General features: G+C 37.9%; 1 protein-coding gene across 2 annotated transcripts; it reads left to right on the plus strand.

Moving 5' to 3' along the window:
• The first annotated feature begins 61 nt into the window (after positions 1-61).
• LOC105042652 (uncharacterized) lies at positions 62-27984 on the plus strand. Of its 2 annotated transcripts, none has more exons than XM_010919938.4 (14): positions 62-254; positions 375-453; positions 4666-4776; positions 14978-15075; positions 15186-15269; positions 15358-15476; positions 15656-15728; positions 15849-15894; positions 16009-16118; positions 16217-16324; positions 16417-16476; positions 21024-21085; positions 22904-23219; positions 27286-27984. In XM_010919938.4, the coding sequence occupies exons 1-14, from the start codon at positions 153-155 to the stop codon at positions 27544-27546; spliced, it is 1629 nt and encodes a 542-aa protein (XP_010918240.1). In that variant the 5' UTR covers positions 62-152; the 3' UTR covers positions 27547-27984. The 2 variants fall into 2 exon arrangements, with proteins under 2 accessions (XP_010918240.1, XP_073112910.1); XM_073256809.1 differs by lacking the exon at positions 27286-27984 and adding an exon at positions 27143-27166.

The raw sequence follows: 27984 nt of genomic DNA on the forward strand, positions 1-27984 counted from the left end.
TATCGTATCCCGTTTTGTACCGGTATCGTGTACCCCCCGAAAATCGGGCTCTAAAGGCCTGCCACCCCGCGGCCTCGCGCGCCAACGAATGATCACCTCCTTTGGTTTTGTTCGCGCATGGAACCTGCGTCGCAGCTCCGGCTCTTTCGACGATGACCCTCTCCTGCGCCAATGGCCATCTCTCGAGAAGCCGTCTCCTCCCCTCTCTCTCCTCCTCCTTTTCTCGCCTACAAACCCTAGTCTTCGAACTCCAGGTTCTCTCCTCCTCCCTTCTCGTTGTATCCCTCTGTGGAATTTCTTCGAACATCTCTGAGATCTTTTCGCCCCCTTTTTTTTTCTTAAATAATAATTTCATTCATTTATTTTTTTTATAGAGGTGGAAGCACACCTTCGTGGGGGAAAGCCTGAGAAATTCTATTCGAGACACTGATTCGAAGTCTCCGCTAAAACTAGGTACTCTTTCTTGAATTCTTGTATCAATTTTTTTTTCGCGCCAAAAGTGAAGGATGAGAGAACTCGCTTTGATTTCTTCTTTAGCTGTTAGTCCTCGGAAGAGTTATGTGATTGGAAAAGAAAGCTTTGATTTTAATTAATATTGATTTAATTAGTTCTTAGATTGGGGATCTTTGTTGGATTGGTTGGAGATCAGCAGTTGTTTAGAAGCTAATATCTACATCATCTACCTTGCCCGGATGCATCACATTGGTGCATCGTTTGTTTCTTTGATCCGTTCCGAAAAATTAGCTTATAATCTTGGTCTGGGAAGTTCGCTTTGAGCTTCCTTCTAATGTGCGGTTTGTTATCCAACTTATATTCATTGACAACTGGATACTCTAGTGCCAATATATCATTAGTCTCTGCTTGGTAGCCTATTGCTACTTGCTTGCTTTTTGAACTCTTATGGATGTTGCTCTGTCATCCTTTCAGATTGCCTCATGGAATAAATCCACTGGAAAATTCTCATAAAGATACCTTCATGACTCAAATAAATATCCCGACTATTCTCCTCTGTTGATATATCAAGCTAAAACTATTCTTATTGTGTTTGTTGATAACATCAGAGTGCTGGCTTTGGAATGTGAACCATATTATCCAAGCATCATAAAATCTAAGAAATCCTAGCTCAAACTTAGCAGTCTTAAAAGAGGCAACCCATATTTCAGCATGTAAAGGACCAGCAGAGTCAAGCAAGCCTAAGCTTAAGCTTAGCATTGAGAGACAGAGAGAGAGAGAGGTGGGGGGGGGGGGGGGGGTGCCGGAATTTGGGGAGGAGAGTTGATTGGACATAGGGGGAGAGAGAGGGAAACCCTCAAATGAAACCTTCAAAAGGGAGGGAGGGAGGGGGGGGAGATGGGGGGACTTACTTGGGAGTGCTGGGGTTTGTTGGCAAGGGCAAGCTATCTTGAGAGGGTTTTCAAAGGGGTGTACAAGTGACTGCGAACCTTCAGGATGATTTTCAAAGCCGAATGACAGGTTGGGGGAGGGTTTTTATGGGTTGAGTTGTTGAACTGATCTGAGAGGCTGAACTATCCCATGTTGGCTTTGGTATGGTTGGTATAAGTAGAATAGCCCTGTTCGGGTAGGTTTGACAATCCATGGGGCTGGGCCTTATGTATGCCCTCACAAATTTACTACTTACATCTATTATATCCTTGCAAATTATTTCTTTTGGTATGTCTTCCCTTATTGAGTGAAGGTTATACTGGTAGAAAGAAATAATTTATAGGGGTATAGACAAAAAAGAAATAGTCTGTAAAGATGTGCACATAAATAGAAAATTAGCAAGGCAAGGGTATTCATGTAGTTTCCACTATTTATAAAGGTAGACACTCAAAAAGAAATAATAATGAGGGTATACACGTAAATAGCAAATTTGTAAGGGTATAATTACATTTGTAGATATTTATAAGAGTAACATGTAAAAAAACTAGAAACAATTATATTGATAATGTGGTGTGGTCCTATTGATTCCTTTCAATTGTAGAAGGAAGGATAGCAGCAAAAATCTATATAATTTTTATTCTGAAATTTATTTGTTTTAGTGGGCTCTCCCCTTTCTCTTCTTTGTCACCATAATATTTGTGTGATCGGAATAGAAGAAAAGGATTCATGCAGCCGACCCAACCAATCTAGGATTAAGGCTTAGTTGAGTTGAGTTATCACCAAAATGTTTGCGTAATGTCAACTTAGTGTCGTAATTCTCTTGTTGTCTCAAATAACCAATATTCTTATAACAAATAGCCATGCAAATTTATGGCATCGATGCCATATTGAATGGTAATGTTGTTTGCCTTGATTGTTTTGCTGTCTATGCCTCCGTGCAATTGGTATGTCTTGATATATGTCCAAGCCCAATGTTTCTGCTGGCTCATACCTACTTTAAGATCCTTTTTGGTCATGTCCTCATAACTTAAAATTTTGGGGATAGGATGAATCCATCTCTGAGACACAAACTTGCATGTGACACCTATACTTGAATGCATGTAACAGCTTGGAAAAATAGCTAGTTATTCACTGAATGATGGGAACTGTTCATGAAAAACTGCCTGAAGGTGGAGGACATCACAGAAGTTGGTTGGGGTCAGGCAAAGGGCAGGCTTAAGAGGTCATATTACTTACTAGATGTCGTGGGTTATGATGGTGTTGGTGAAGTCACTGTTGGAAATGCTACATGCTAGGAATAAGTGGTAATAATCAGCTTGATAAAGGTTCTTGATGTGGTGCAGATATGATAGGAAAAGAAGGTGAAGCTGTTTGGCATGTTGATTGGACAACTAAGGGGAAGGGTGGGTAAGGGGAAGGGAGTCTTTTTTGTTAATATCTGTTCATCAGAATATTTAGTGTTTTGAAGTTGGTCAAGGGTTATAGGGTTGTAAATGATACAAGAAATATCACCGCAAATGTTTATATTGCATCATATGAATGATTACTTTAATTGGACTATTCTTGCATCATCCACTGTATAACCTCTTGAGTGAACACAAAATATTAAGGTTTCCTATGATCAAAATATTTGGCAAAGGGAGCTTCTTCCCTCACCCACTCTTCTTTCTCTCACTAGCCCGTGCACATACTAGACAACTTCAACTTCGCCTCTAACCGATCTGCCATGTTGGGCACTGTTGTTGGTCCTGATGTCGCCTCTTCTCCTCTCCTTAGCCTTCAACCTTCCCATTAAAGCCGCCATCAGCATTGTTGCTCCCTGTAATAAAATGTATGGATGAAGCAATACTTACTTTCAAGCCCTTCTCACACCAAATAATCCCAGATCCTCTTGGCTTGTACTCGGTTCTCTCTTATAAGTTTGTCCTAATCCTTAGTGAACACTCAGATATTCTCTTAAAGATGGCATAGGAAGAGTCACACTTGACACTCTTGGTTCTTGAGCTCCCAATGCCCATGGGAGTTAGTGCATTGAAAACTTTATTAGATTGACCAGCTAGTACTTACCTATGTCACTCAGTGCTATCTTCTTGATGATTATGGCACATGATGCTACCTTCCTCATTTCCATTATCATGTACTCTTTGATGGGTAACATTCAAGGTCTGTGGTGTCTGCCTGGTTCTTAGATACCAAGGCTCTTCTGCAGCAAGCTCGGTTTGTGGGAGGCTGTGGTGTGATTTTTTTGATATGGAGCCAAGGGCGTGCTCTTGGGCATCTCAATAGTGGTAATGCACTGGAATATGCGAAACCAAGTGCCTATCTTGTTGCAACATCAGCAGATGAGCCTAACATGGCCCTGTAGGCAATGAACCACTACAAATAGGTGCCCCCACTTCTATAAGCTGCTTGTGTGGTGGCAGCCATTGAGGCCATCCTACTGATGTACTCTTAGTAGGAAACCGAGGAGAGTTGTTCATACACTAGAAAGCATGACACTGAGAAGCCCATAAGATTAGGCTTGTCTGGATTGGGTCTATTTTGAACCCAACACAGTTAGTTTGGATGGGCAATAATTTTAACTTGACAATTTGATTAATACCCAATCTGAATGACCCGGCTGAATAACCAGACCATACTTGAGCTTGGGTCGATTTGGTGGATAATAATCCAATGCAACAAGACTTTTATATTAATATGAGGTGAGCTTATATTTATTTAACCTTTATGCTTTTATTTAAGGTCCAACCTTAGATCTTTATCTAATGGTTGAACCGTATAGGGCTTAAAATGATCAGGGAGGAGTGCTGGAAATTCTTTGAGTTTGGTAGTGTTTTAGATTGGACACCTGGGCAGTCTTTGGATTGCTTTTTCTCATAAACGCTGAGTGAGTGAAATGGACTTTTCTGGGACTTTCATAATTCAGGTCAGATTTGAATCAGCCCTGATCTCTCATCCGATCAGATTGTGTCAGGCTTTCCATATTTCAGATCAGGTTTGGTGCCCCTTATCTGATCAGATTCCGACTTATCAAGAAGCCTATATAAGTAATTTTAAGAAAATTAAAAGATTGTTTCTGAGAAGATACTTAATTATTCTGTTACACATAAGAAGAAGGTATTTTAGGGGCAGAATTTGGAAATCAGGAAAACAGGAATTTGATTAGCTGGTAAGAAATGATGGAGAACACTTCTCATTAATTAAAATTCAGATCGTATAATCATTGTCCTCAGCTTATTTTTTAGTTAATTAATATATTATCCTTTTTTTCTATGGAATTAGGTCTCTTTGATCCCTCAACTTGGAGGACTGTGGATTCAAGGACTGTTGGTATTAGAAAGTCATTAATATCCTCTTCTACATTGCTGGTTCTGAGAATACTTCGAAGTAGAGGTGAATTTGCATCTCTTTAAGATTCACTTATGCAGACCTACATTTTTTAAATCTTTTAAGTTGGATTTACTAGCACTTTGAATGTCCAAGGATCTGTATTTTAAAATGATGTTATTCATTGCTATTTTGCTTATCCTGTCATTTTTGCTTTTGCTTTATAATGCTGAATCAGGAGAAATGATACTAGGATATGTCAATTTTGAGGACTAAGGATCATATTAGAATCAATGTCGATGTAGGTTCTATAAAACTAAATCTAAAACAATGGAACAAGCTTGTCATGTCTGTCTAAAATTTAACTCCATGATCATGTATGTTTCTTCATTATTTGTTTGCTGTCATATTTTCAAAACTGCTGAAATCATTTACCCATGAAAGTGATATTAAATTTATAATGTTGAAAAGCATTGCATTTTCGACCCAAGTAGTTTATATGCCGTAAAAGCAAATCATGCGACACTACCTCAACCTTCTATATCTGTTAGCCTGAAGACTGAGAAGATAACTGCATAAGTTATTACATTTGCAGGAAAAAAACCAAATTGGCCACAGATGCAAGCAGACACACGTGCACACAAGCATACACACTTACATATGTACATATAAATACATGAACACTTGCATAAATATGTACATATATATACATATATACATGCATGCATACATAGGTACATATATTACACACTTAAACACATACATACATGTATGGATGCCTCAACTTTTTATATCTCTCGGCCTGAATATTGAGAAGATAATTGCATCTGTTATTATGCTTGTACGGAAAAAAAAAAGCTGAATTTGCCATACAATTGTACATACATATGTACATATGTACACACACACACACAAGGCGCGTGTGCACATATGTACATGCATACATATACACACACATATATACATACATAAACATACAGACACGTGCATGCATGCACGCATACATACATACATACACATACATAAATACATCCATTCATACATAGACACATACACACACATACTACATACATACATACACACCCATCTATACATGCATACATTCACGCATACACACATACATATGAACAAAGTTTTGCATCCTTGTGGGAAGGGGGGCATCCTGATCATCGCATCTCGTTTCCATGAGAAAATGGGATCGGAACTCTGAAACCCATCCACATGGGGAGAGAAGAAGAAAGAGGAATAAAGGAAAGGAAGGAAAGATGAAAAAAAAGAAAAAAAATGAAGCCCCCTAATCATTCTATTCCATTTTCATGAGGAAACAGGACCGGGATGGGTTCGAAACTCCAAAACCCATCCACATAGGGAGAGAAGAAGAAAGAGGAATAAAGGAAAGGAAAGAAAGAATGTAGAAGAAAAGAAAGAAAATAAGAAAAGAAAGAAAAAAAGAGAAAAAAGAAAGAAAGGAAAAAGGAAGGCGAGAGATCGGGATTGCTGCTGGATGGGATGGGATGGGATAGTAGGGCGTCCCATTGCATGGAGAAACTGGGACATCTTCTCCCATGGGATTTAAAACCTTGCATACATACACAAATACGTACATACATACACACATACATATGTGCATGTATATGCACATACACATATATATATGTACACATATACATACACAGACAAACATACTCATACACATATACATACATACATACACATGCATATACATAAATACATTCATACATACACAGACACACATAAAGATACATTCATATACATACATACACATATACACACATACACAAATAAATGCACACGTATATATGCACATACATACACACAAATAAATGCATTCATACACATATACATGCATATGTACATGCATGTATGCATACACACATACATACATATACATACACACATGCACATACAAATAGACATACACACATGCACACACACACACATACATACACATACACACGTACATGTGCACATTCATACATATGCACATATGTACATAAGTTCACACACACACACAACATACACACACATACATAGACACACATGCACCCATACAAACAGATACATAGATACATACATACATACACACCCTTTCATTATCCTAGAATTGCCTTGTATTATGGAAGTAGTTGTAGAGATTTATTTTTCTGAGGTAGAATCCCTTTGAAACTAGAAACAACAAGGTACTTTAATGTAACATTTTTTATCCTTGCATTTCATAAAATTAAGAGAATAGACATTAAGGATTAATGGAAGAGGAGTCTTGTTAATGAACACCAGCTGCATATCACCATGAAGTTTTCTTAAAGGCCTTGAATTAATCACCCTAATGAAGTGGATGCCACCAAAAGTTGCATAGCACTATATTAAATTTATCTGTTTATCATAACTCAAACTAGTTTTATTGTAAATCCCTAGTACTATTTGAAACATCAAAACCATATATCTGTTAATTACTAATCAACGGACTTAGAACTCAAAGCACAAGTCACTCTTTTAAAAATTTGCTAACAACATTATTACTAACTTTAACCTGCTAGAAGTAAAACTTTGTGCTTGTAGAGTTCCAGCTTGCATGCAAGGTAGTCAAAGGCGAAAAGTACCCGTAAGACGCTTGGGGGGTTCTAGCGCCTTGAGGCGAGAAGTGCTGGAAAAGCGCTCGCTCGAGTGAAGTAAGGCATTAAAATTGAAAAAAAAAATAGAAAATATGATATATAAATAAATAACAACTAGAGATAACTATTGTAACATGAATTACCATATAATTAACAATTTAAGTATAAAACATATATAAAACAGTAAAATACCGAACTAGTTCAAGATAAAATATATGATAATAAGCCATAGGCAGCTTTAAGTTCATGAATGAAACAGAAAACATAATAGCTCTAAAGTTCATCAATAGAGTCTCATAAATAAAACAGAAAACATAAACAACCCTAAAGTGGAATCATATAAATGAAACAAAAAAAGATAAACAATCCTAAAGCCTAAAGTTCGTCAATGAAATCATCAGATTCAGTTTCACTTCCATAGTTGTCATCACTTTCATCTTCTCCTCCTTCAATGGATTTATATCCTTCAACATCTTCTTCTGTCTCATCTGAATCAGCCTCTATCTCTTCAATATTAGGAGCTGAATTTGATCCTTTTAGGTTTTTTATACTTTTCAGCCATTAAAAAAAAATAACCGTACAGTTCATTGAGGCGTCAAAGGCAAGTGACTCGCCTCACTGAGAAAGGTCCTAAAAGGCGCCAAAGGCATGTGCTTGAGTGAAGGAGCATCGTCTGAAGCATCAAGGGGCGATGACCCCTTCTGGCGCCTCGCCTGAGCGCTTGAGGCGTGCCTTTTGGCACCTTTGACATCATTGCTTGCATGTTATTTTCAGGTTGGAGAACTGCAACTTTTTTGGGTCATCATACCTTGTTTGAACTATAATTTGAGTAACTAAGATGCTTTTAAAATGCAATTTAGGCCTTTCTTGTAAGGCTGATTGTTTATGCAATGTGCTGCTAATATGTAAACATCAGGGTTCACAATCTTGGTACTGGGTATCGTGTCAATACCTTATCGGTATAGTACGGTACTCATTCTGTATTAAAATATCTCTCTAATAATTTTTCTCAATTTCTTTCTCGATACACTTCGGTTAGGATCGGTTCAACTCAATACACCTCGATATGCCTCAGTACAGGGTGGTATAGGGCTTGTATCGACTTGCTGCTGAGTCTCGTATCGGTTTCCTAGTAATAAGCTATGGTATGCCCCGTATTGGGCGATATGGGGCAGTACGATAGAACATTAAACATAGTTTTGTGTTTCTATATGATGTTAATTAAGAATCTTGAGTTAATTTGTGTTGCTATTATTTAAATAGGTTGTCTAATATTAGCTTGCATGCAAATTACTTGAAAGTTTACAATGCTCCTCCAAAACAACAATCATGATGGTCATCAAGGATGATTAATACCCTACTTTTTTAGATTAATTGAAAACCATTTTTAATTATTTGATATTTTTTATATGCTAGCACTGGCAATTATAATGTCGTCTACATTACAAATGATTGAAGCAGTCTATCTTAGTTTGTTGTTTGTGAATCTTGTTATAGACTTGCATATCTCTCTATGCCAGCGTGGACCAAGTATCGTTGTGGTACAACGAATGTGTGTGGTGTGCAAGGCAACTAATACATTGATGTCTGGTTAACCACACAGTTTAGAAACATGTTATAAAAAATTACCAGTCCTATGAAGTAAAAAGCAAGGAACAGTCCAAAAGAATCTTGTGGATTGTACCTTTTTGAAAATAGTCACATTTACTAATGTCCTAAATTGAGGAGCTCATAGGTGCAAGTTTATGAAGATGCCATCCTTTATTATTTGTCACTAATTGTTGGATAAATGAGCTGAAATCTGACTAAAATTGGTTCTTGTTTCTAAGATTTTATATCTTGTTGGATGAGGTGTTTTGGTATCTCCATGGGATGGGATGCCTCGCTATCCCATCTGGTCATGCATTCCGATAGATATCCTCTATTTCTCTCCCCTTCTTTTATTTTTTTTTTCTTTTTTCACTTCTTTTCTTTCTTTTTCTTCGACATTCTTTTCTTTTCTTTCCTTTTTCTTTCTTTTCTTATCCATTTCTTTCTGTTTTCTGTTTTCTTTTTTCTTATTCTTTCTCTTTCCTTTCTTCCTTTTTTTTTGTTCTCTCTTCTTTTCTTTTCCTTCTCCCTTTCTTTCTTTCATTTTTTTCCTCTTGTTCTTTCCTTTCAATTTTTCCCTCTTTTCATCTTCTTTTCTTTTTTTTCCTCTTTCTTCTTCTCTCTTTGCATGGATGTGTCTCATAGTTCTGACCCCATCCTAGTCTTGTTTTCTCATAAAAATGAGGATGGGACGATGCCTTACGGAGACATAAAACCTTGCTTGTTTTATTAATATTTGATTTATTCTTTTTGTATAGGAATAAAAGTTATTCTTTTATTTTGTGAAAAATCTAAGGAGTTAATATTTGTGATAAAAAAAGAATAAATATAAAAAATTGAAAATAAATCATAGTTTCAAGGAATTACTAAAATGAAAATTGATCTATTAGATTTGAGCTTTGATATTGTTGAGGTGTTGGTGTTCCTTTAATTGGGTTCATTTGGAATAGAAGCTTGGTGATGTTACTTGCTGGTGTCGAAATCCGAACTGAGGTTGAGGTCGGTTGGGTGGCTGGTGGTCGAGGTGAAAGATGCCTTGGATAACTGGAGTTGGCCCCTGCAAACAGAAGTCCTTGACTGGAAGTGTTTCCACTGAGGATCCTCCGACGCTTAAGTCAGTGGACTATTGGAGAATAGAAGGAGAGAGATAGGAAGGTGATTTTTTTGGGTGTGGACTCGAGACTTAGGATCCCTTGCTTCTCTCTATTTATAGAGTAGTGGCTTTTCTCGCGGAGGGAGGTGGCTGTTGTTGGAAGGTTCGCGCAAATTGCACAGATGGAGATAGATGTAGAGTGGGCAAGTTGTAGCCTAAATATCGACTAGCCTTTTTTTGTGCAGTTATGGATGCCTTATCTGGCTCACTGTAGTCGAGGGGATACGGTTGCTTCCTAAAATCAGCAATCGACCAATTTGATCTACACTCTTCGGTGTCGGTTAAGGTGATGAGGTCGGTGAGATGGTCGGGTCGGCCAGGACCGAGGAGCTCGGGTTGGTCGAAGTGGCCAGGTCGGCCGAGGATATCAAGTCGGCCCAGACCTAGGTTGAGCCTAAGCACGTCCAAGATTCGAGTCGAGAGCTCTCTGGTCGAGGGCAAGGTGATGCAGTCTATCGATACAAACACACCATTTTTCATTGGCCTTTTTGATGAGGACCACGTTCGCCAGCCATTCGGGATAGCTAACCTCTCGAATGAAGCTGGCCTTTGAGAGTTTGTCCACTTCATCTTTGATTGCCTTTTGCCACTCCGAGGCGAAGCTCCTTTTCTTCTATCTAATCGATCGATGCTCTCGGTCCATATTCAACCAATGCATCGTGACGTCGGGGTCTATACTTAGCATACCTGAAGCTGACTAGATAAAGACATTCGATCAAAGAAATGATGCAAGACGATGCCAGGTTGCTCCATCCAGGTGCGAACCAACCTAAACTTTCCTGGTTGGGTCAGCTTCCTCCAATGGTATTGGGAGGAAGTCTTTAACCGGCTTCCCCTACTACTTTGTCAGTTCATCCCGAATGTCCAATCCTTCGATGTGCAGGGGTTTTGAGGAGTACTTCCTTTGCAGGTTAGCCATGTAGTACTGTCTCGCCAATGCTTGGTCTTTTTATACCTTCTCGATCCCGTTTTGCATTGGAAACCTTATCAACAAATGATAGGTGGATACTATGGCTCGGAGTGTGTTCAACCCTGATCAGCCCAGTATAGCGTTGTAGACTGATGGGACCTTCCCGACCAGAAAACTGAGTTGAACGGTTGACTGCTGTAGTGCTTGGCCTATGATCATAGGTAAGGTGATGACCCTTAATATGGGGACAGTAGTTCTAGAAAAGCTAATAAAGGGTGAGTCAAGTCTTCCTAGCCTGTCTTGGGACAACCATATTCTTAAGGAGGCATCGTAAAATAAGACATCTATGGAATTTTCATTATCAATCGGAACTCGACGTACATCATAGTTTGCAACTATTTAAGGACATTATAACCACATCATCATGCGGGGATTGTATTCCTTGGAGGTTGACACTAAAGAAGGCAACCACACCCTCCATCTTTTGTCCCTTTGAAGTGTCCTCCTTGGATTTGTTATGGCTTCTATCCGAATTATCGACTTGCCTCCCAAAGATGGTGTTGATGATGTCTGCCGAAGGTCCATTTTTTGGGTTTCTTTCGGGTTGTTGAGGCTCGGCTTGAGCATCATTCTGGTTCGGTCATCCATCCACATATCGTCGGAGCTGCCCTTATTTGATGAGTGCCTCGATCTTGTCTTGTAGTTGCATGCAATCCTCTATGTCATGGCCGTGGTCGGGGTGATACTGGCAATACTTTTTTGCATTGCGCCTGTAGGTCAGGGTCGGCATCCTCCTAGATGGTGGCAAATTGTTTGGCCCTCTATCTCCATGAGTATTTGGGCTCGAGGTGCATTGAGAGTGTAGATCCTATACTTTCGAGGTGGTGTTCAGGATCGACGATTCTAAGGTGGTGTTTTGGATCGATTGTTACGAGGAGTTCTCGACTTGCATGACCTCCTCCCACTTCGTGCCTTGGCTCGATCCTCTTATCTTCACAGCTTCCCTTCTTCTCAGGGAGTTTCGTGCCTGGCAACTTCTTATGTTGCTCCGTGGCCTCCTCAACATTTGCATACTTTTCCGCCCGAACCAGCATTTTGGCAAAGTCCTACGGGTATGTTTTCTCCAGGGAGAAGGGGATTTGGTTCTTGCGAAGTTTGCCTTTGAGAGCGAATATGGCAATTGACTGGTCCAGATCTTTTGGACCTCCAAAGTGGCTGCATTGAAGCGGTTCACATAGTCTTGGAGGGACTCGCCTTCCCTATACTTGATGTTGATGAGTGAATTAGAATCGCCCCGCTGTCTCCAGCTACTCACGAAGTGTGCTGTGAACACCCCATGGGGTTGTTTGAAGGAGTCAATTGAGCCTGGCTGAAGGCTCGAGTACCAATATCGGACTGCTTTCCAGAGAATTGAGGGGAAAGCCCTATAGAGAATTGAAACTCAGCACTCTCTAGATGGTCAATGGGGTCGGTGGTTCCGTCGTAAGGCTCCAGTTGCGGCGTCTTGATCAAGGTGGGACTAGCTTGTCCGTGATTTTCTTGGTGAACGACGGCTTAGCATTGAATCACCGTTATGGGGTTGAGTTCGATCTTGCAGCACCTTGAGTCATCAGTGCATCTTTTGGCATCTCTGGTCTGCTTTGGCATCTCGGATGGTTTGATGATCTGAGTGCTGAGGTGAGGAGCAACCCGAACTAGTCTTTCTCGAACCTCGAGGGTGGCGAGCACTTGCGGTGATCGCGATTAGGGCTCTCGAGGTGGCCATGGCGGCTGGGTTGCCCCTATCATGAGTTGCGAGAGGGAGATTGCCAATCTGGAGGCTGAATCAGAGCTTGTTGTGGTGCGTGGGGGGATGGTTGAGTGGGAGCCATTTGCTGCATCCCCTGCATTGCAGCGGTTAGGGTTTGTACTTGCAAAACGAGTACGTTGAATTATTCTTAAGTCACCGTTGGTGCCTGCTAGGGTAGAGGCGGCACTTCAGCATTATTGGGCATCGTGGGTTCTGGTAGAGCATCGTTGGATCAGCTTGAAGCATTTGATGCTTTTTTTCTTGATCTCATGGTGATCAGGATAGATCTCTCTCCCAAGTTGCAGCAGTAGACCCTTCCTCCAACGCGCCAATCTGTTGCTGCCCAAATCCGACCTGAGGTTGAGGTCGGCTGGTAGCTGGTGGCCGAGGTGAAAGACGATTTGGACAAATTGGAGTTGGCCCTGCAAACAGAAGTCCTTGATCGGAAGTGTTTCCAGTGGAGATCCTCCGACGCTCAAGTCAGTGGACTATTGGAAAATAGAAGGAGAGTGACCGGAAGAAAGAGTGATTTTTTTGGGTGTGGACTCGAGACTTACCTGGCGTCCCCTGCTCCCCTCTATTTATAGAGTAGTAGCCTTTTTTGTGGAGGGAGGCGGTCATTACTAGAAGGTTCGCGCGAATTGCATGGGTGGAGATCTTGCTCCGCATCTTGGATATGAAGCTGACAAGCTATAGCCTAACTGTTGCATCAGCCTTTTCCTGTATGGTTACCGATGCCTTATCTAGCTCATGGCGATCTGGGGATATGGTTGCTTTCCAAAATTAGCAATTGCCAATTTGGTCTGAATTCCTTGGCGTTGCCCGAGGAGGTGAGGGTGGCCGAGATGGTCGGATCGGTCAGGATCGAGGAGCTTGAGTCAACCCAAGTGGCCAAATCAGCTGAGGACATCAGGTCGGCCTAGACCGATGCCGAGCTCGAGCATGTCCAAGATCCGAGCAGAGAGCTCCTTGGTTGAGGTCAAGGTGATGCAGCTATATCATTACTTAAGTCCAGTCATGGCATTTAATTTCTTCAAATGCTCGTTTGGTTGGGCGTAATTTAGCAAGGGGAAAACGGTCCCAGTATGATTACTATATTTGATATGAAAAGTGGATGAGATAGATGGTAAAATAAATGGTGGGTACCATACCTATTTTCCTAATAGAGGAGTTAAAACAAATAACATAGACATTAGATTACCAAGTGGAGGTAATCTGAAATTATCATTTCTTGACTGAATTGACCTCATTTGTATCATATCAATATTGTTTTAATCATGCTATATAATTAATATTAATTAATATATATTAATATTATACTAATTCATCATAAATATACTAATATAATTAATTATTAATAAATAAGTGGTGACAATTCTATCAAACATTTGTAATTAATAAATAATAATATATTAATATATAAATAATAATATATTTAATTAATAATATCAATAAATCTAGAATTGGATTTATTAGTAATTAATATATTTATTTATATACCAAAGCATGATAAAATTTATTTATAATGAGATATATATTTTTTAATATATGTATAATTAATTTAAAATTATTTATTAACTCATGTAAATATATTTCAATATTCGAATGGCCAACATTGACATCATTTATGTAAGTGGGCCATAAATGGCTAACAAATGAAATGAGAAAAATGTTTATTCAATGGCATTATTGGAAATTTGGCAGTATTACCGGCAAGATTACCTCCAACCAAATATAGTAATCTTTTTTCAGTAACATTTTCTGGAGTAATTTTTGTACCAATCAAATATGGTAAAATTTATTTTTTCTTGCAATCATTTTTCCAAATAAATGATTCCCAGAAATCTCAGATTATCCCATAATTTGATATAGCCCAACCAAACGAACCATGAGATGCTTCCTTTATCATTCAGTTTTTATTGAGAAAAAAGAGTGTATCCCCTCAAAATTAGATAGAAATCTTTTTGGAACTTTGGATATAGGATGGGCAGGATGTGGAATGTGCTTATTCACAGTAAACATAGAACGGCTTTGAGGGTGTTAGGAACGGGTCAACCTGCTATAAAGTAAGACAAAATGAAAAATAATTTGGTACTGAAATTAGTATTCTTTGCACATCCATGATTACTATATTGAGTACATCTGTGCATGCAGATGAGGAATAAACTATTAATGAGGTATGTTGCATGCAGGATTTGAATCCTATCTTGTTGGTGGGTGTGTGAGGGACTTGCTCTTGAAAAGAACACCAAAAGATTTTGATGTGATTACCACCGCTAGTCTTGAACAGGTTTTCCAAGCCCTTGGCTTCTTTGGAGATGCATCAAGAGGTTTTGATGTAATATGTTAATTCTTTTTTTCTTTTAAATTTGAGTTCAAGCATTACCTTTTCTTGCACAGATTACGAGGCAATTCCATAAATGTAGAATTATAGGGCGTCGTTTCCCAATATGCCAGGTTCATATTCTAGGATCCATTATTGAGGTTTGTGCATCTTCTAACATTGACAAACTTTATTATTTTTGTGTTTTAGAACCTTATTTAGTTGCCAGTTGGATTCTTGCTGCGCTAGGTTTCCAGCTTTGACGCGAGACAGAAAAATGTCAAAGAAAGAAGAGTACCCAATAGTTGTGCTGAGAAGGACTTTGTTCGCTGGAAAAATTGCATGGAAAGAGATTTCACAATTAATAGGTAATTTGTGTAATTTTGCTTTAGTTTCTGTTGAAAAAGTGTTCCACCAGATGTGTTTTACATACTAATTTTTTTTTCCTAATTTAACTCTGATGGATGGTTATCTGATAGCCATAGTTTACAGTTTTCTATTGACTGCAAAATTGATTTGTTATGATGTTGATTTTTTTTTTTGACAGTTTATTTTTTGACCCCTTTGACTGTACCATCTATGATTATGTTGGTGGAATAAAGGATATAAGGACATCTAAGGTGATTCTTCATTATCTATTGTATTGTTAATAGGCATGTAGAAGCTATATTAAGGCTTTCAAATTCATTTTTTTGGAATAAGATTGGTATCTTGTTTTGTTTGTATACCTGTATGATCAGGTGTGCACTGTAATTCCAGCTCATTTATCATTTAAAGAGGACTGTGGTATGTTCTAGTCTTGTGTAATTGCAAATTTTTCATTCTTATTAATATTCACAACTTGAGATAAGGGCTAAACTTATTTTTATTAGGAAAGCTGACAACTTCTATCAATGACAGCAAGAATTTTGCGTGGTTTGAGAATTGCTGCTCGTCTTGGTTTGCGATTTTCAAAGGAGACTGCAGATGCTATACAAGCTTATTCTTCTCACATCATAACACTGGACAAGGTACTTGCAGAAGGATTAGTAATTGGCCAAAGGATACTCCTCTTATTTATCACCTTTACATGGTTTCTTTAACACATATCAGCCTTTTTTTTCTTTAGGCAAGGTTGCTGATGGAATTGAATTTTATGCTGGCATATGGGGCTGCTGAGTCCTCAATTCGTTTACTTCAGAAGTTCAAACTTCTTGAAATCTTGCTTCCCTTTCATGTGAGTGGAAATGCAGTTACATCAAAATTTACTCAGTGTTGCAATTTGTCTATAACATTTTCAGTTGTATTGAAAATTTGTTTGGGCTTCAGGCAGCATATCTGGCTGATCAAACCAAGCAGCAATCTGATGAAAGCTCTGTTATGCTGATGGTAAGATGCTGTGTCCTGGGACATATTATCAAACTGAATTATTCATGTCTAAATTATATTTGACTTGCCATGAGTTGAATGATTCAATGCTAAACCTGTAGATCTTCTGGCTTATAATATGAACCATAGCAATAATGTTGTCTTTTGCGTTATGTTAATGTCTGACAATCAAAAACAATCTATAACCAGATCATAAGTTGATTTATGCTTTAAATCTCTTCGCTTACTGAAGAAAAAGATTTGGTTCTTGTAGTAATAGTAGTATTAAGCAGGCAAACCAAGTTATGTTTGTTATAGTTGGTGCTTTAACTTAGGTCATTTGAGTTTGTTGTCCAAGTATGATAAAAACTAGGGGAGTTGAACTAGGATTGGTAAATCCTTTATTCTTGTTCTTCAAGGATCCTTTGTCACAGGTGGGTGTGATCTAGGTGTAAATCCTAACACTGATAGATGCATTTTATTCCTAGTCCAGTGGAAGTAGGACCCCATCAACCTATGGATTTCTCTGCTATATCAGTGACTATTCTACTTTGTTGAATCATTATAATGCTCTGTAGAAACAATGGGTAATTCTTACTGTAAATTCTTTTTATGTATCTGCTGTTGCTACTGCTAGAATTTGTTATATGGACATTCTTAAACAAGAGTTCTTGAATGTTTGCTGTACAACCGTTGAAAACTTGCCTTGCTTTATGACATTGAAAGCTTCTTCAATTATTTCTTCAAATAGAGCATGGGCTTTTTTGCGAAAGAACTCAATGGTTGTGGCTTGAACAAATTTCAATCAAGTGTTTGGTAAATTCAAGAAGATTAGTGCCTAGACAGAGTGCAGACTAGCTCAAGTCCAAAAGTTGATGGCAACCTAACACTTGAAAAATTTAAGGATATATTAAAAGCTATTATACCTTTCTTTTTGGGAAAATTGCAAAATTCTCTTACAACTTAAAATGTTTCATGATAGATCCACAGCATTTGGATATTGAGTGTGAAGACCACAAATTTGAACTGCTCGAAATCTGAGACTTGTGGCCACCATAGCCAAATGAATCTAACATAAAAATTTAAATCATCATCAAAAATAGCTTATGTTTGAACTTTGAACAAATCATGAAGAAGATTGCATCTGTCACAAAAATTCCACTTACAAACCCAGACGTATTCCCTTACAAGCAGTACTGTTCCTTTCGGAATATCAAAAGAAATGAAATACTACATTTCCAGTTTTGTTCTGATATTCACTTGATTCGAAAAGCTAACCTCCACTTATTGAGTCTTCTTCTCTAGAAGGTCCACTTCCGTATTTATGAGACTGAAAAGATTAATTAGTGCAGTGAAGTGCAGCAAGCATATGATCCAAAGATTTTTTCTATTGAAATAAATAAATTTTTAAATGAAACATTATCAAATTATTACTTAAAGACCGAGTATAAATTCATTTAAAGCATTTTATAATAAATTTGGAATTAAAGAAATTGACAAGGAATAAAATAACATTAAAGGCTCAGAACGTACGTTTAATAAGAGTTCAATGATTCATGTATGATCAAAAATCGAGCAATTATCCAAAAATTGATGTGAGAAATCCAAATCATCTAATAAGAAAGGGAATGATAAAATGGTAAAATCATATTTGGCATTTTATTCTGAATTTTCAGATATTGTGACATTTTCCTACAAGGTTCACTTATTCCATAGATGTTGAGGCCACTCATTTCCTCATTGCTAATGTGAGCAAAGCACTTATACCCTTATCTATGATTCAAATGAGGTCACTTATCATCCTTGCTGCTGATGTGAGGCCACCCTTTATCTTTGAGGTCCGCTCATAACACTTGGCCAAGGGTCCATGTATCACCTAGGTAGTTGTTCCTCATCAATATTGAGTGAGGCCACTCATATGCCACCTGATTGGGGCCCAGAAAATTGCCCATTGGTAATCCAGATTAGGTCACAATACTGCAGAATTGGAGGTTCGTCATTGATGAATCGAGCGAGGCCACTAATATGCCACCTGGCTCTGGATCCACTCATCTTGGTGTTTTTTTTTTTTAAATTAATTTTTTTATTTTTTGAAAATGCTCACAAGAATCCGGTGAAACATTTATTAGAAAGTTTCAAAATTAAACACATGTGGTAAGAGGTTCTAGTGAGCAGAGAATATGAAGTCAAACATGAGACTGAAATATCAATTAGAGGACTCATGAAATTTCGTAGTTTCAAATAGAAACTAGAACATGATTTCATGGTAGCATGGGACCACTGGACAAGTCAAAATCATCATAATATGAACATCTTTAGAGATCAAATCTATTGTAGCGTCAAAAATTCAAGAAAATGCTAGGTTTCAAAGAGCGACTAGTGGTTTATGGTATCAAAACAATACTTTAACAAAAATGGATTTGATGAATTGATTTTCTCAAAATTCTGATGCAAAATCATACTTAGACTCCAGGTTTTCATACTTCATAGAATTTCATAGCCATTCATAAGCTTAAAACTGATTATGATTCAAAAACACATCAAATCCAAAGTTAAAAAGGTCTTGTAGTTACTTACAAGGGAAACTATAGATTGTGGGAAGGACCTTGCAGCTTAGAAGTTCGTAGTACACAAGCTTAAAACTGACTAAGAGATCCAAAAGTAACACTAACCAAATAAAAACTTAAATGAAAAGACATGGGGAATGCTACATATAGATTAAAACTAACAGAACCCCTAAAGCTTATTGTCCAAATTCATTCCTCCTCCTCTTCTTATCCTTCTTCTCCTTCTCCTTCCTTTTCTTGTCTTTTTACTTAGTTAGTCACCTTGCCTAGGCAAGACATGTTGGCTAAGCAAGTGGGACCCAAGAGGTGACTTACCTACTTAGATCAGCTGCCTAAGTGGGTCGGTTCCCTTGGTCACAATTAGATGTTGGTTGTTGACTCAGCAAGCTAAATACCAGCAAGGCCCTTAAAAATAATGCTACTTTAAATCTTCTTCAATTTTTTTTATTTCTATTTCTATTTACTTAAAATATTACATGTAAAAAGGAAGTATCCTCATTTGAGTTACAATACAAATACTTAGACATATTCCACTTACTTACAGATTGAACAAATCATGAAGAGGATTGCATCTGTCACAAAATTCCACTTACAAACTCAGACATGTTCCCTTACAAGTAGTACTATTCCTTTCGGAATACCAACAAGTAATGACATACAATGTCTCCGGTTTTGTTTCAATATTCACTTGATCTGAAAAGGCAACCTCCATTTATTGAGTCTTCTTGTCTAAGAGGTCCACTTCCTCATTAATGACATTAGAAAGACTAATAAGTGCAGTGAGGCGCAGTAAGCAACTTTACCATGGTCCAAAGATTTTTCTTTTATATTGAAAATAAATAACTTTTTAAATGAAACATTATCAAATCATCACTTAAAGACCAAGTATAAATTCATTTAAATCATTTTATAATAAATCTAGAAATCAAAGAATTTGACTAGGAATAAGATAACACATTAAAGGCTTGGAACGTAGGTTTAGTAACAATTCAATGATTCACATATAACCATAAATCGAACAGTTATCCAAAAATTTAGGTGAGAAATCTAAATCCTCTAAGGAAGAAATTGATATCTTGGAGCTCTGGCACACCAAACCCTTTTTGTCACAACCTAGGGCTAGTCTTTGCCAAGTTTTGAGTGCGACAATTATCATGGTGAATCAATTGCCTGAATTCAAGATAATTAATTTTTGTGGAAGCCTGTAATTCTGAATATAATGAGTCATGAAGTCATAAAGGCTACTTGATTTAATTGGATTTTAGATGTCGGTATGTATGTTGTACTTTAAATACATCTAATTGATTATATGTATCATATTTCACTCAAATATACTTCTTGTGCTACTTTAATTGCATTTTGTGATATAATTATGGTCTATTTAGGGTCAAGAAGCATCATTTAAGGTGTGCTGGGCAATAAAAACATAAAATCAGGCTTTTAACCCAAATAAAACATTAAAAGACATCAAGAAACATCAAATTAGAAGTAAAATAATTCAAAACATCAAAAATAGTTGATTGCATTTCATTAAATATTAAAAAATAAACAAAGTAGGCATGCCAATTTGATGACAGGCATGCCATGGTTTACCATGTGTCAGTATGGTTACTATGCCGAACCGGTGGTTGGCTGGTGCGGGTACTGCATCGCTTCCGCCAATGTTGCAACTTCATTATGTACTTGTTCATATATACATACATTTATAACATATATGTCTTATGTTTTTGGATTGGAGTTTTTATGCAACTTTATTATCACAAAGAATTATGAGCGTGGGTTCTTTGCGGTACCCGTGATGCACCACACCGTGCGGTGCATCGCACGCACCATCCATTGCACAATGGATGGCTGCACGCGTCCGTGCACAGTGTGCATCACATAGCCCTGCACCCGTTCGCAACACGATGGACAGTGCGCACGGTGCACCGCAAAGGATCCGCGCTCAAGAATTATATGCTTGTCAAATCTCTCTAATGCTATGGATTTTGTGTTCTACAGAAATTATTCTCCAATGTTGATAAATTACTTGCTGCTGAGCGCCCATCTAATTACTATTTATGGTGAGAAACTTTTAACTCACTAAATACTAATTATGTGACATTAATGTATATATATGGTACATACCTTTTTTATGTGTTGGTTGGTTGGTTTGGCACCCCCACGCACCCCCGCACCTGGGGGGTGTAGGGTGGAATTGAGAACTAGAATGGATAAAGTTCATGCCAATTCTGCTTTTACATTTGGTTGTTGCTCCAAACATTTTATCATTAGTGACCATAAGAACAACTATGCTACCACCATGGGTGTTTTAATCTGTGGATCCTATTATGTCTTCAAGTGCTATATCTTGAAACTTAATTTGAAAAAATTTTGCTCCTGTGATCTGCAAACATGAACTTATTTTATTCATGGTTATACTTCATAAAAGCTTCTATTGGGCTTGCTTAGGTAGCATTAAGAAGAACCTAAGTTTTATTTGTTATGGATTGAGTAGTCAGTTTTCTTGCTTAGTTTAAGTATATTGGTTGATACTTTTGTGCCTCATGATGAGTTGGTTTTGTGCTTCATAATGAGTTGGTTAATTATTAATCGATAATATTTGCATGCCATGTGATATTTTAGTTTTTCATGGTAAGAAAATTTAATTTAGGTTTCTGTTTGATAATTAGATTGCTCTAAGATCAGGTTAAAGATTTTATAATGTTACAAGATTGGGAATCTTAGGTCCTTGTTGTTAATATTGAATAATTAGAGTTCATACTTCATAGTATATAAGCATGTGCTTCTGCTAAGTTATGTATTTTACTTTCAGTTGCTTTTTTTTTTTTTTCACTACTTTAGTGAACATCTAGTACTTCATTCATTTTACTTTGGAAAAAAAGATCATTTTGTATCAAATATGGGTGTTTCAAACCCGGGGATTCTGATGACTTACTTTATACATGAAACCACCCAAATATCAGAACAAGCCTCAAACACATGCAGGCATAGTGAAAGAACAAATGCCAGCCATTGAGTCAAGAAGACAATATAAATAGCCTAACCAGAACAAACTCTACATTGAACTCATTCAAGATTCTGTTAGCCACTTAATTGTTATGTATCAGTGACCATAATAACTTCATGTCACTTTATGGCTGAGCCAAGAACCTCAGCAACTTATCCAGAGGTCCAAACCTCTTTTGGAGATATTAAGGTTTCTGTTTAGGTATACTTTTTTTCCAAAAGGCATTGTTAATTGAGAATTATTCCACACTTCATAACATGGTTTTCTCTTGAAGGTCTGTGTCAGCCACTACTTAACTTGCTTGGCCAATACCAATTTAGGACTACTGGAGGCTGGGTAGGGAAGGCAAGCCTGGAGATACTTCCTTCCATTTTATTGTTCCACACTTATTTTGTTTATTTAAGTCTGTTTATTTAAGTCAACCTATAAAAGCACAATTAAGCTCTAGTTTCATTTTCCCCCCTCTTTGCTTTAATTGTATTTCATTTTCTGTCATAGTATTAGTATGCTTTGTTTCTTGCATGTACCACTATTTTCTTTATTTTCAGTTTGCTTGTTCGAGACTTTGCTGCACACATTTTCCTTGTCTGTTAAATCTATTTTAAAGTTCTCTTGTATTTTAGGACAATATACAAGATGCAGATTTCATTTTGCTTCGTGAGAAAAAGCTAGAAAAATTGTAACTGTTCATAAAACTTAACCTTTATCATGCTATTTAGTTGTTTAGCTATATGGTCATGGAATTCTTTTATAGATTAATAAGACAATGATTACAGTAAGCTGTTGATATGCAGTTGTATTTTTCATATCGCCAGCACTTATGATTTAATGCTTCGAGATCTTTCATTGATGAATCACACATTGGAACCAGGCTAGGATTGTTGGCATTTCACCTGGCACTAGTAGAACATCCTCAAGATGCTTTAGTAGTTTGGACACTCTCCTCTATCTTGTACCACGGAACGTGGAGTAAAGCCACGGAGTTTGCAAGACAAAATGTTAAAGGTCATGATCAGTTTGTTCCTGAAATTCTAGAACCTTCTGAATCCAAATCAGATGAGCTACTCATGGAAGAAACCTATTGTCTAGCATCATTGATTAAATCTTCTGTGGATGCTTTAACCAGAATAGATGTTCTTCAGCAATCATTGACCAGATATCCGGAGTTTTTGCCATGTTTGGGACTGGTAAGTATAGATGATCATGCTGCTCTATGTTCTTTTGAAAAATCTTGTCCATGTGAGTTTTGTTTCTGAATGCACTAATGTGATCTTTCCATATGCATTCAAGTATTTTATATGTCATTGTGTTTATCTATAAATATATATTAATTTGGTGTGATCCTTCATAACATGCATTCTCTACCGGGTGGTGTTGGTAATTTATAGTATTATCCTTTTGCATCCGACATCTTGTTAAATATATTATTGTCCTGTCACCCATTGCTGGAATGTTCCATCTTTGTTTAAAGAATTGGGAATCCATCATTTTCTTTGTTCAACATTTTGCTTTGATTGGGATACATACAGAATCACTAGTTGTAGCATACATGCTTATGGATGTTTATCCAATAGAAGTACTGATTAATGAAGTAACAACATTAAAATAGAGAATACAAATAAAACATAAGGAACAAAAGTATGAATACTTTTTTTTTTAAATAGTTGCTCAAACATAACAGAATAACAGACACAGTGACATAGGCCCGTGGCATTCAAGACCGAAAATGGTGAAATTTCAATTCTTGACTTCTCATATTCTAATGCAAACACTATATTTGAATAAAGATTGATTTTCTGCAAATTAATTTGGAAGTTATAACCCTCCAGTAATGATTAGCTATTGATACATCATGATGTCTTCAGCAGTTTGTAGGTGATTTCCTTTACAGTATTTTGGTGAGTGAATCTTCAATGGAATTGTTGCTATAAAAATTCCCTCAGTCACCCTGTTAGTTCATTAAACCAATGCACATGAGGGTATTGGTGCTTTCTCAGGGGTTGGCGACACACGATGGAATGGTTGAATCATGATGGAGCAAGCAAGTGGCAATTTGGCATGAGTAACTTACATGGTGATTGAGCAGGGCTCTGTATTGTTTCTTATTCAATCAAAATAATTGAACCTATTTGATGCATGTTCAGAAGATGGGTAGGGCTTCAACAAGCACTAATTGTTGTTGCATAATTACTAAGAAAACCCAATCGATTCCATTCTTACGATTCATTTTACAGGTTGAGAGCAAATCTTATAATTGTATTTGGGTTGTAGACTCCAATGGATTGCTAAAAATGAGAGGATTCTGCAAGGCAGTAGTTATTTGCATGTGGGTAGAGTCCACTGGATTGCTAAAAGTGAGAAATTCTGCAAGAGGTTAGCTTTTTGCAGTAGGGATTAGGTCTGTAGTCTGGAGGGAAGATGCTTGCATATGGATGTGAGTTATGAATTTGATTGGACCCAAGAGCCTAGAGATTTATGTTGGACTTCCACTTATGTGCTGACTTTAGTGGATCTTCTTAAACGTATCTTCACTGGCTTAGGTGAATTCTGTAGAATATATTTAAGTGTTAATTGACTGTTGCCAAGGATGTATTCTGTTGGATTATGGTTCTGCCTAAGGAATGTGTAAGATATTCCGAAAGAGAGATGTTATATGTGGCCTCCCTTGTGACTCCCAAAAAATAAATCCGAATAAGCTTTTAGGCATATGACAGCAACTTGGCAAGGTACGGACTTTTGTAATAGTTGGAAGGACGTGAAGACAAATAAGGAAAGGAGGTGAGGAACACTTAACCATAATAAGTAAGGATTTTGTGGCATTAAGTCTCTGGGTAATAGAAGAGTTAGTGACTTTGTGCGGTATGGATCATTGGATCCCAAGCTATAGGTTTAGCTATGTGTATTGGATCTTGCACGCTTTTACTAATACTAATTTTCTGTTTTAGGATAGGGATATTTTTGGAATGTAAGTGCAAAAAATTTGTAGTATTCTTTTGTGTCTGTGTGCATAAAAGCACAAATAAATTTATCTCTGGAAGTAATCACAGTCTTTGAGTTTTATTAACTCCATCATAGCCATCCACAACTAGCGAATCATGTTATATGAATTGACTCGGGTTTACTTATGTTCATCATGACCATTCATGTAGCAAAGTAGACTGGACTTAAGAGAACTCCTTAATTTGGCATCAGATCTTCCCTCGGTTGGATACTTCAGCATCTTGCTTTAACTGGTCTCTCCCCTTGATTTTGTCTTCTTACACTTCAGATTTGCTTCATCACTTCTTAAACTTAGATCTTTGGTAAAATAAGAAGTCTTATGTTAGACCACTCTTTAGTCATTGCACACTGTTGCTTTGCTTCTTATTACTCTCTTGTCATCCTTCCTTTTCGTGCACAGTCAAATTTAAGCAGCATCCACCCAATCCAATGGACATGGGCCCACAATTTGAATTTTACTTGGTAGATAGACCTCAACTTTCTGGACTCCGCACTTGATCGAGAACAATGACAGCCAGCTTTATATAAAATCTCATGGCTGGAACTGTCATGGAGATGGATTTCTGCTTTGGGAATTCAAATAGTGCATCATATTACTTCTCAAATAATATTACACAACATTTAGTGTGTTTTGTGGCTAATGATGCAACAGAGAATGGTGGCCCGATCATGGATGGGAGGTAGGCGGATCATGGATGGGAGCTCGATCAAGGGTGCCAAGTTGTAGATACTATCGCAACAACTATTACTATTACTATTATTCTTACTGTTATCGTTGTCATCATCATCATCAGTTCAAGAAATTTCGTATCGGCCCGAACCGACCGGTATACATTGTACTGTATCGGACTGGTGGGGAACCGCACGGTTCGGCCTGCAAAACCGGTATATCGAAGGAGGGAGAGGGAAAGAGAGGGAAAGTGAGAAAGAAAGAGAGAGGAGAGGGAGGGAAAGCTCTAGCCGTCGGAGGCCAGCGGTGGCCCACTGCGGCCACCGAAGGACTTCCGCGGCTCGATTATCGTTCGATAAGGCTTTTACAAGAGCGAGAAAGAGAGAGAGCTCAGAGGGGGGAGCAACGTACTGGAGGACGTGCAGTCGGTGGAAGGGTTGTCGGTGTTTGCCGAGTAGCCGTCGTGGCCATCGGATGGCGGAAATCGGACGGACAGAGCTAGGGCTGCGGAATGGGGGCGACAGTCCCTGTTCATCGCCTTTTTAAAAATGAAAATGAATAGTGAAGCCGGCAATCAGTCTGCCGGCTTCACTTTGGATTTTTTTTTGAAAAAAGCCAAAACAGTGAAGCCGGCAATCGGTTTGCCGGCTTCACTTAAACAAACCAATTGCCGGTTTCAAGTATTTTGGGCTTTTTAAAAAAAAAATAGCCGTGAAATAAGGGCATCGTCCCTGTTTTACGCCTGCGGCACCGCACGCGTGGAGTGTGCCATCCGGCGGCCACGGCTGCCACCCGGAGGCTATCCGACGACGTCTCCGACGAATTCCCCTCCTTTTTCTCTTCCCCCTCTCTCTCTATTTCTCTCTCTTTTTTTCTTTTTCTTCTCCTGGTTCGTTTCATTTGCCTTCGTCGGTTCGCGCTGGTCTGGTACGGGGCCATACCGTACCATGCCATCGGCTGGTCGGAACGGCCACCGGTAACGGTACAGCAAACCTTGGTCATCACTATTATTGTTAGTATGGATATTACTGTTACTATTGCTGCTACTGCTGCTGGTAGTTTTTTATGCTCCACTTCTCACTGTTCACCTCTTTGCTAGTCATCTTGATAGGATATAAACAAGCTTGATACACTATTTTTGGTGCCTCGACATGATACAGACCTGTAATGATGCACAGCATGGATAGCTCAAACTAAATATCAATATAATTCAGATAAATTTTTATAACAAAGTTATATCAAGTTTTATTTTCCTTCTGTTTCTGCATGTGCACATATGCTATGACTATTCTGTGTATATGTATGCATGCCTGCATGCATCTTTGTATGTATATCTGTATATCACACGATGTTGTAGTGGGCCTGCACATCCTAGGTGATGCACACCATTGTTGTGTTCTATGTCTATGGTCTCTCTAATACCAAAGTTGACCTTCATAGATGTTCTGAAGACATCTACATGCAAAAACTCCTTTCTTTTTGGTAATCAAACATGCTCCGATCTTTCTTCAATTCTGTGTGTTGAACTAATAATATGAATCAGCATTCAGCCAACTGAGGACTTTGAACATCTTGGATTTCAGGTATTTATCTCTGAGAAAATGGGAAAGAATGTAGCCGAACTCTTCGATGTCCTCAGAAAGGATATAACATCTTGTGACGAGAAGAGAGAGACACGTGAGATTAATTTTGAGCTGCTAAAGAGAGGGGATTTAGGTGAAACCAGATTTGTGCTTGGAAAAGTAATCATGGATACAATGAATTGTGAGCTTACTCATTTCAAGAGTCAGAATGTGGCTCTAGCGGAAAAAAAGCCTTGTCTGCTGTCTGCGTTGTTTAAGTAATTTATCCTAGAAATACCAGAAAGGAATTTCATACCTCTTTTTGTCTGGATGTATGAGATTGATTCCATTGGGCTGCTCTTAAATTTTTCAATTGTTGCAGCTGAGGCACTTCATGGAGCTTATATTGATCAGCCCCTATTGATTGATTATCATGGAGCTTTATGGCTAGGTCAGGCAGTTGATTTTGTATCGGGCAGCCTCTAGTATTGAGGGCAAAAAAGTTCCTTATTTTTCAGAAAATAATTTTATGTATGTAAATTATGTGTATCGCATTATTAAAATTGATGAACCTTGAATGCTGTATGTTGTACTGATTTTGAGGCCATTTTAGTCTCAAGTCAGTCATCATCTTGTATTTTATTTTTTTTTAACAATCTCTAGATCATATAATTTTTTTTATTCACAGATAGTTTAGAACTTACATATGGCATTCTATGA

This window comes from Elaeis guineensis, chromosome 4 (genome assembly GCF_000442705.2).
Source record: "Elaeis guineensis isolate ETL-2024a chromosome 4, EG11, whole genome shotgun sequence".
NCBI classification, from domain to species: domain Eukaryota; kingdom Viridiplantae; phylum Streptophyta; class Magnoliopsida; order Arecales; family Arecaceae; genus Elaeis; species Elaeis guineensis.

Coding starts and splice junctions, on each gene's coding strand:
- LOC105042652 (XM_010919938.4), top strand. CDS start 153: ATGACCCTCTCCTGCGCCAATGGCCATCTCTCGAGAAGCCGTCTCCTC. Junction 15,270..15,357: donor TTCTAGGATCCATTATTGAG/GTTTGTGCATCT, acceptor TTGCTGCGCTAG/GTTTCCAGCTTTGACGCGAG. Junction 15,477..15,655: donor AGAGATTTCACAATTAATAG/GTAATTTGTGTA, acceptor TTTTTTTGACAG/TTTATTTTTTGACCCCTTTG.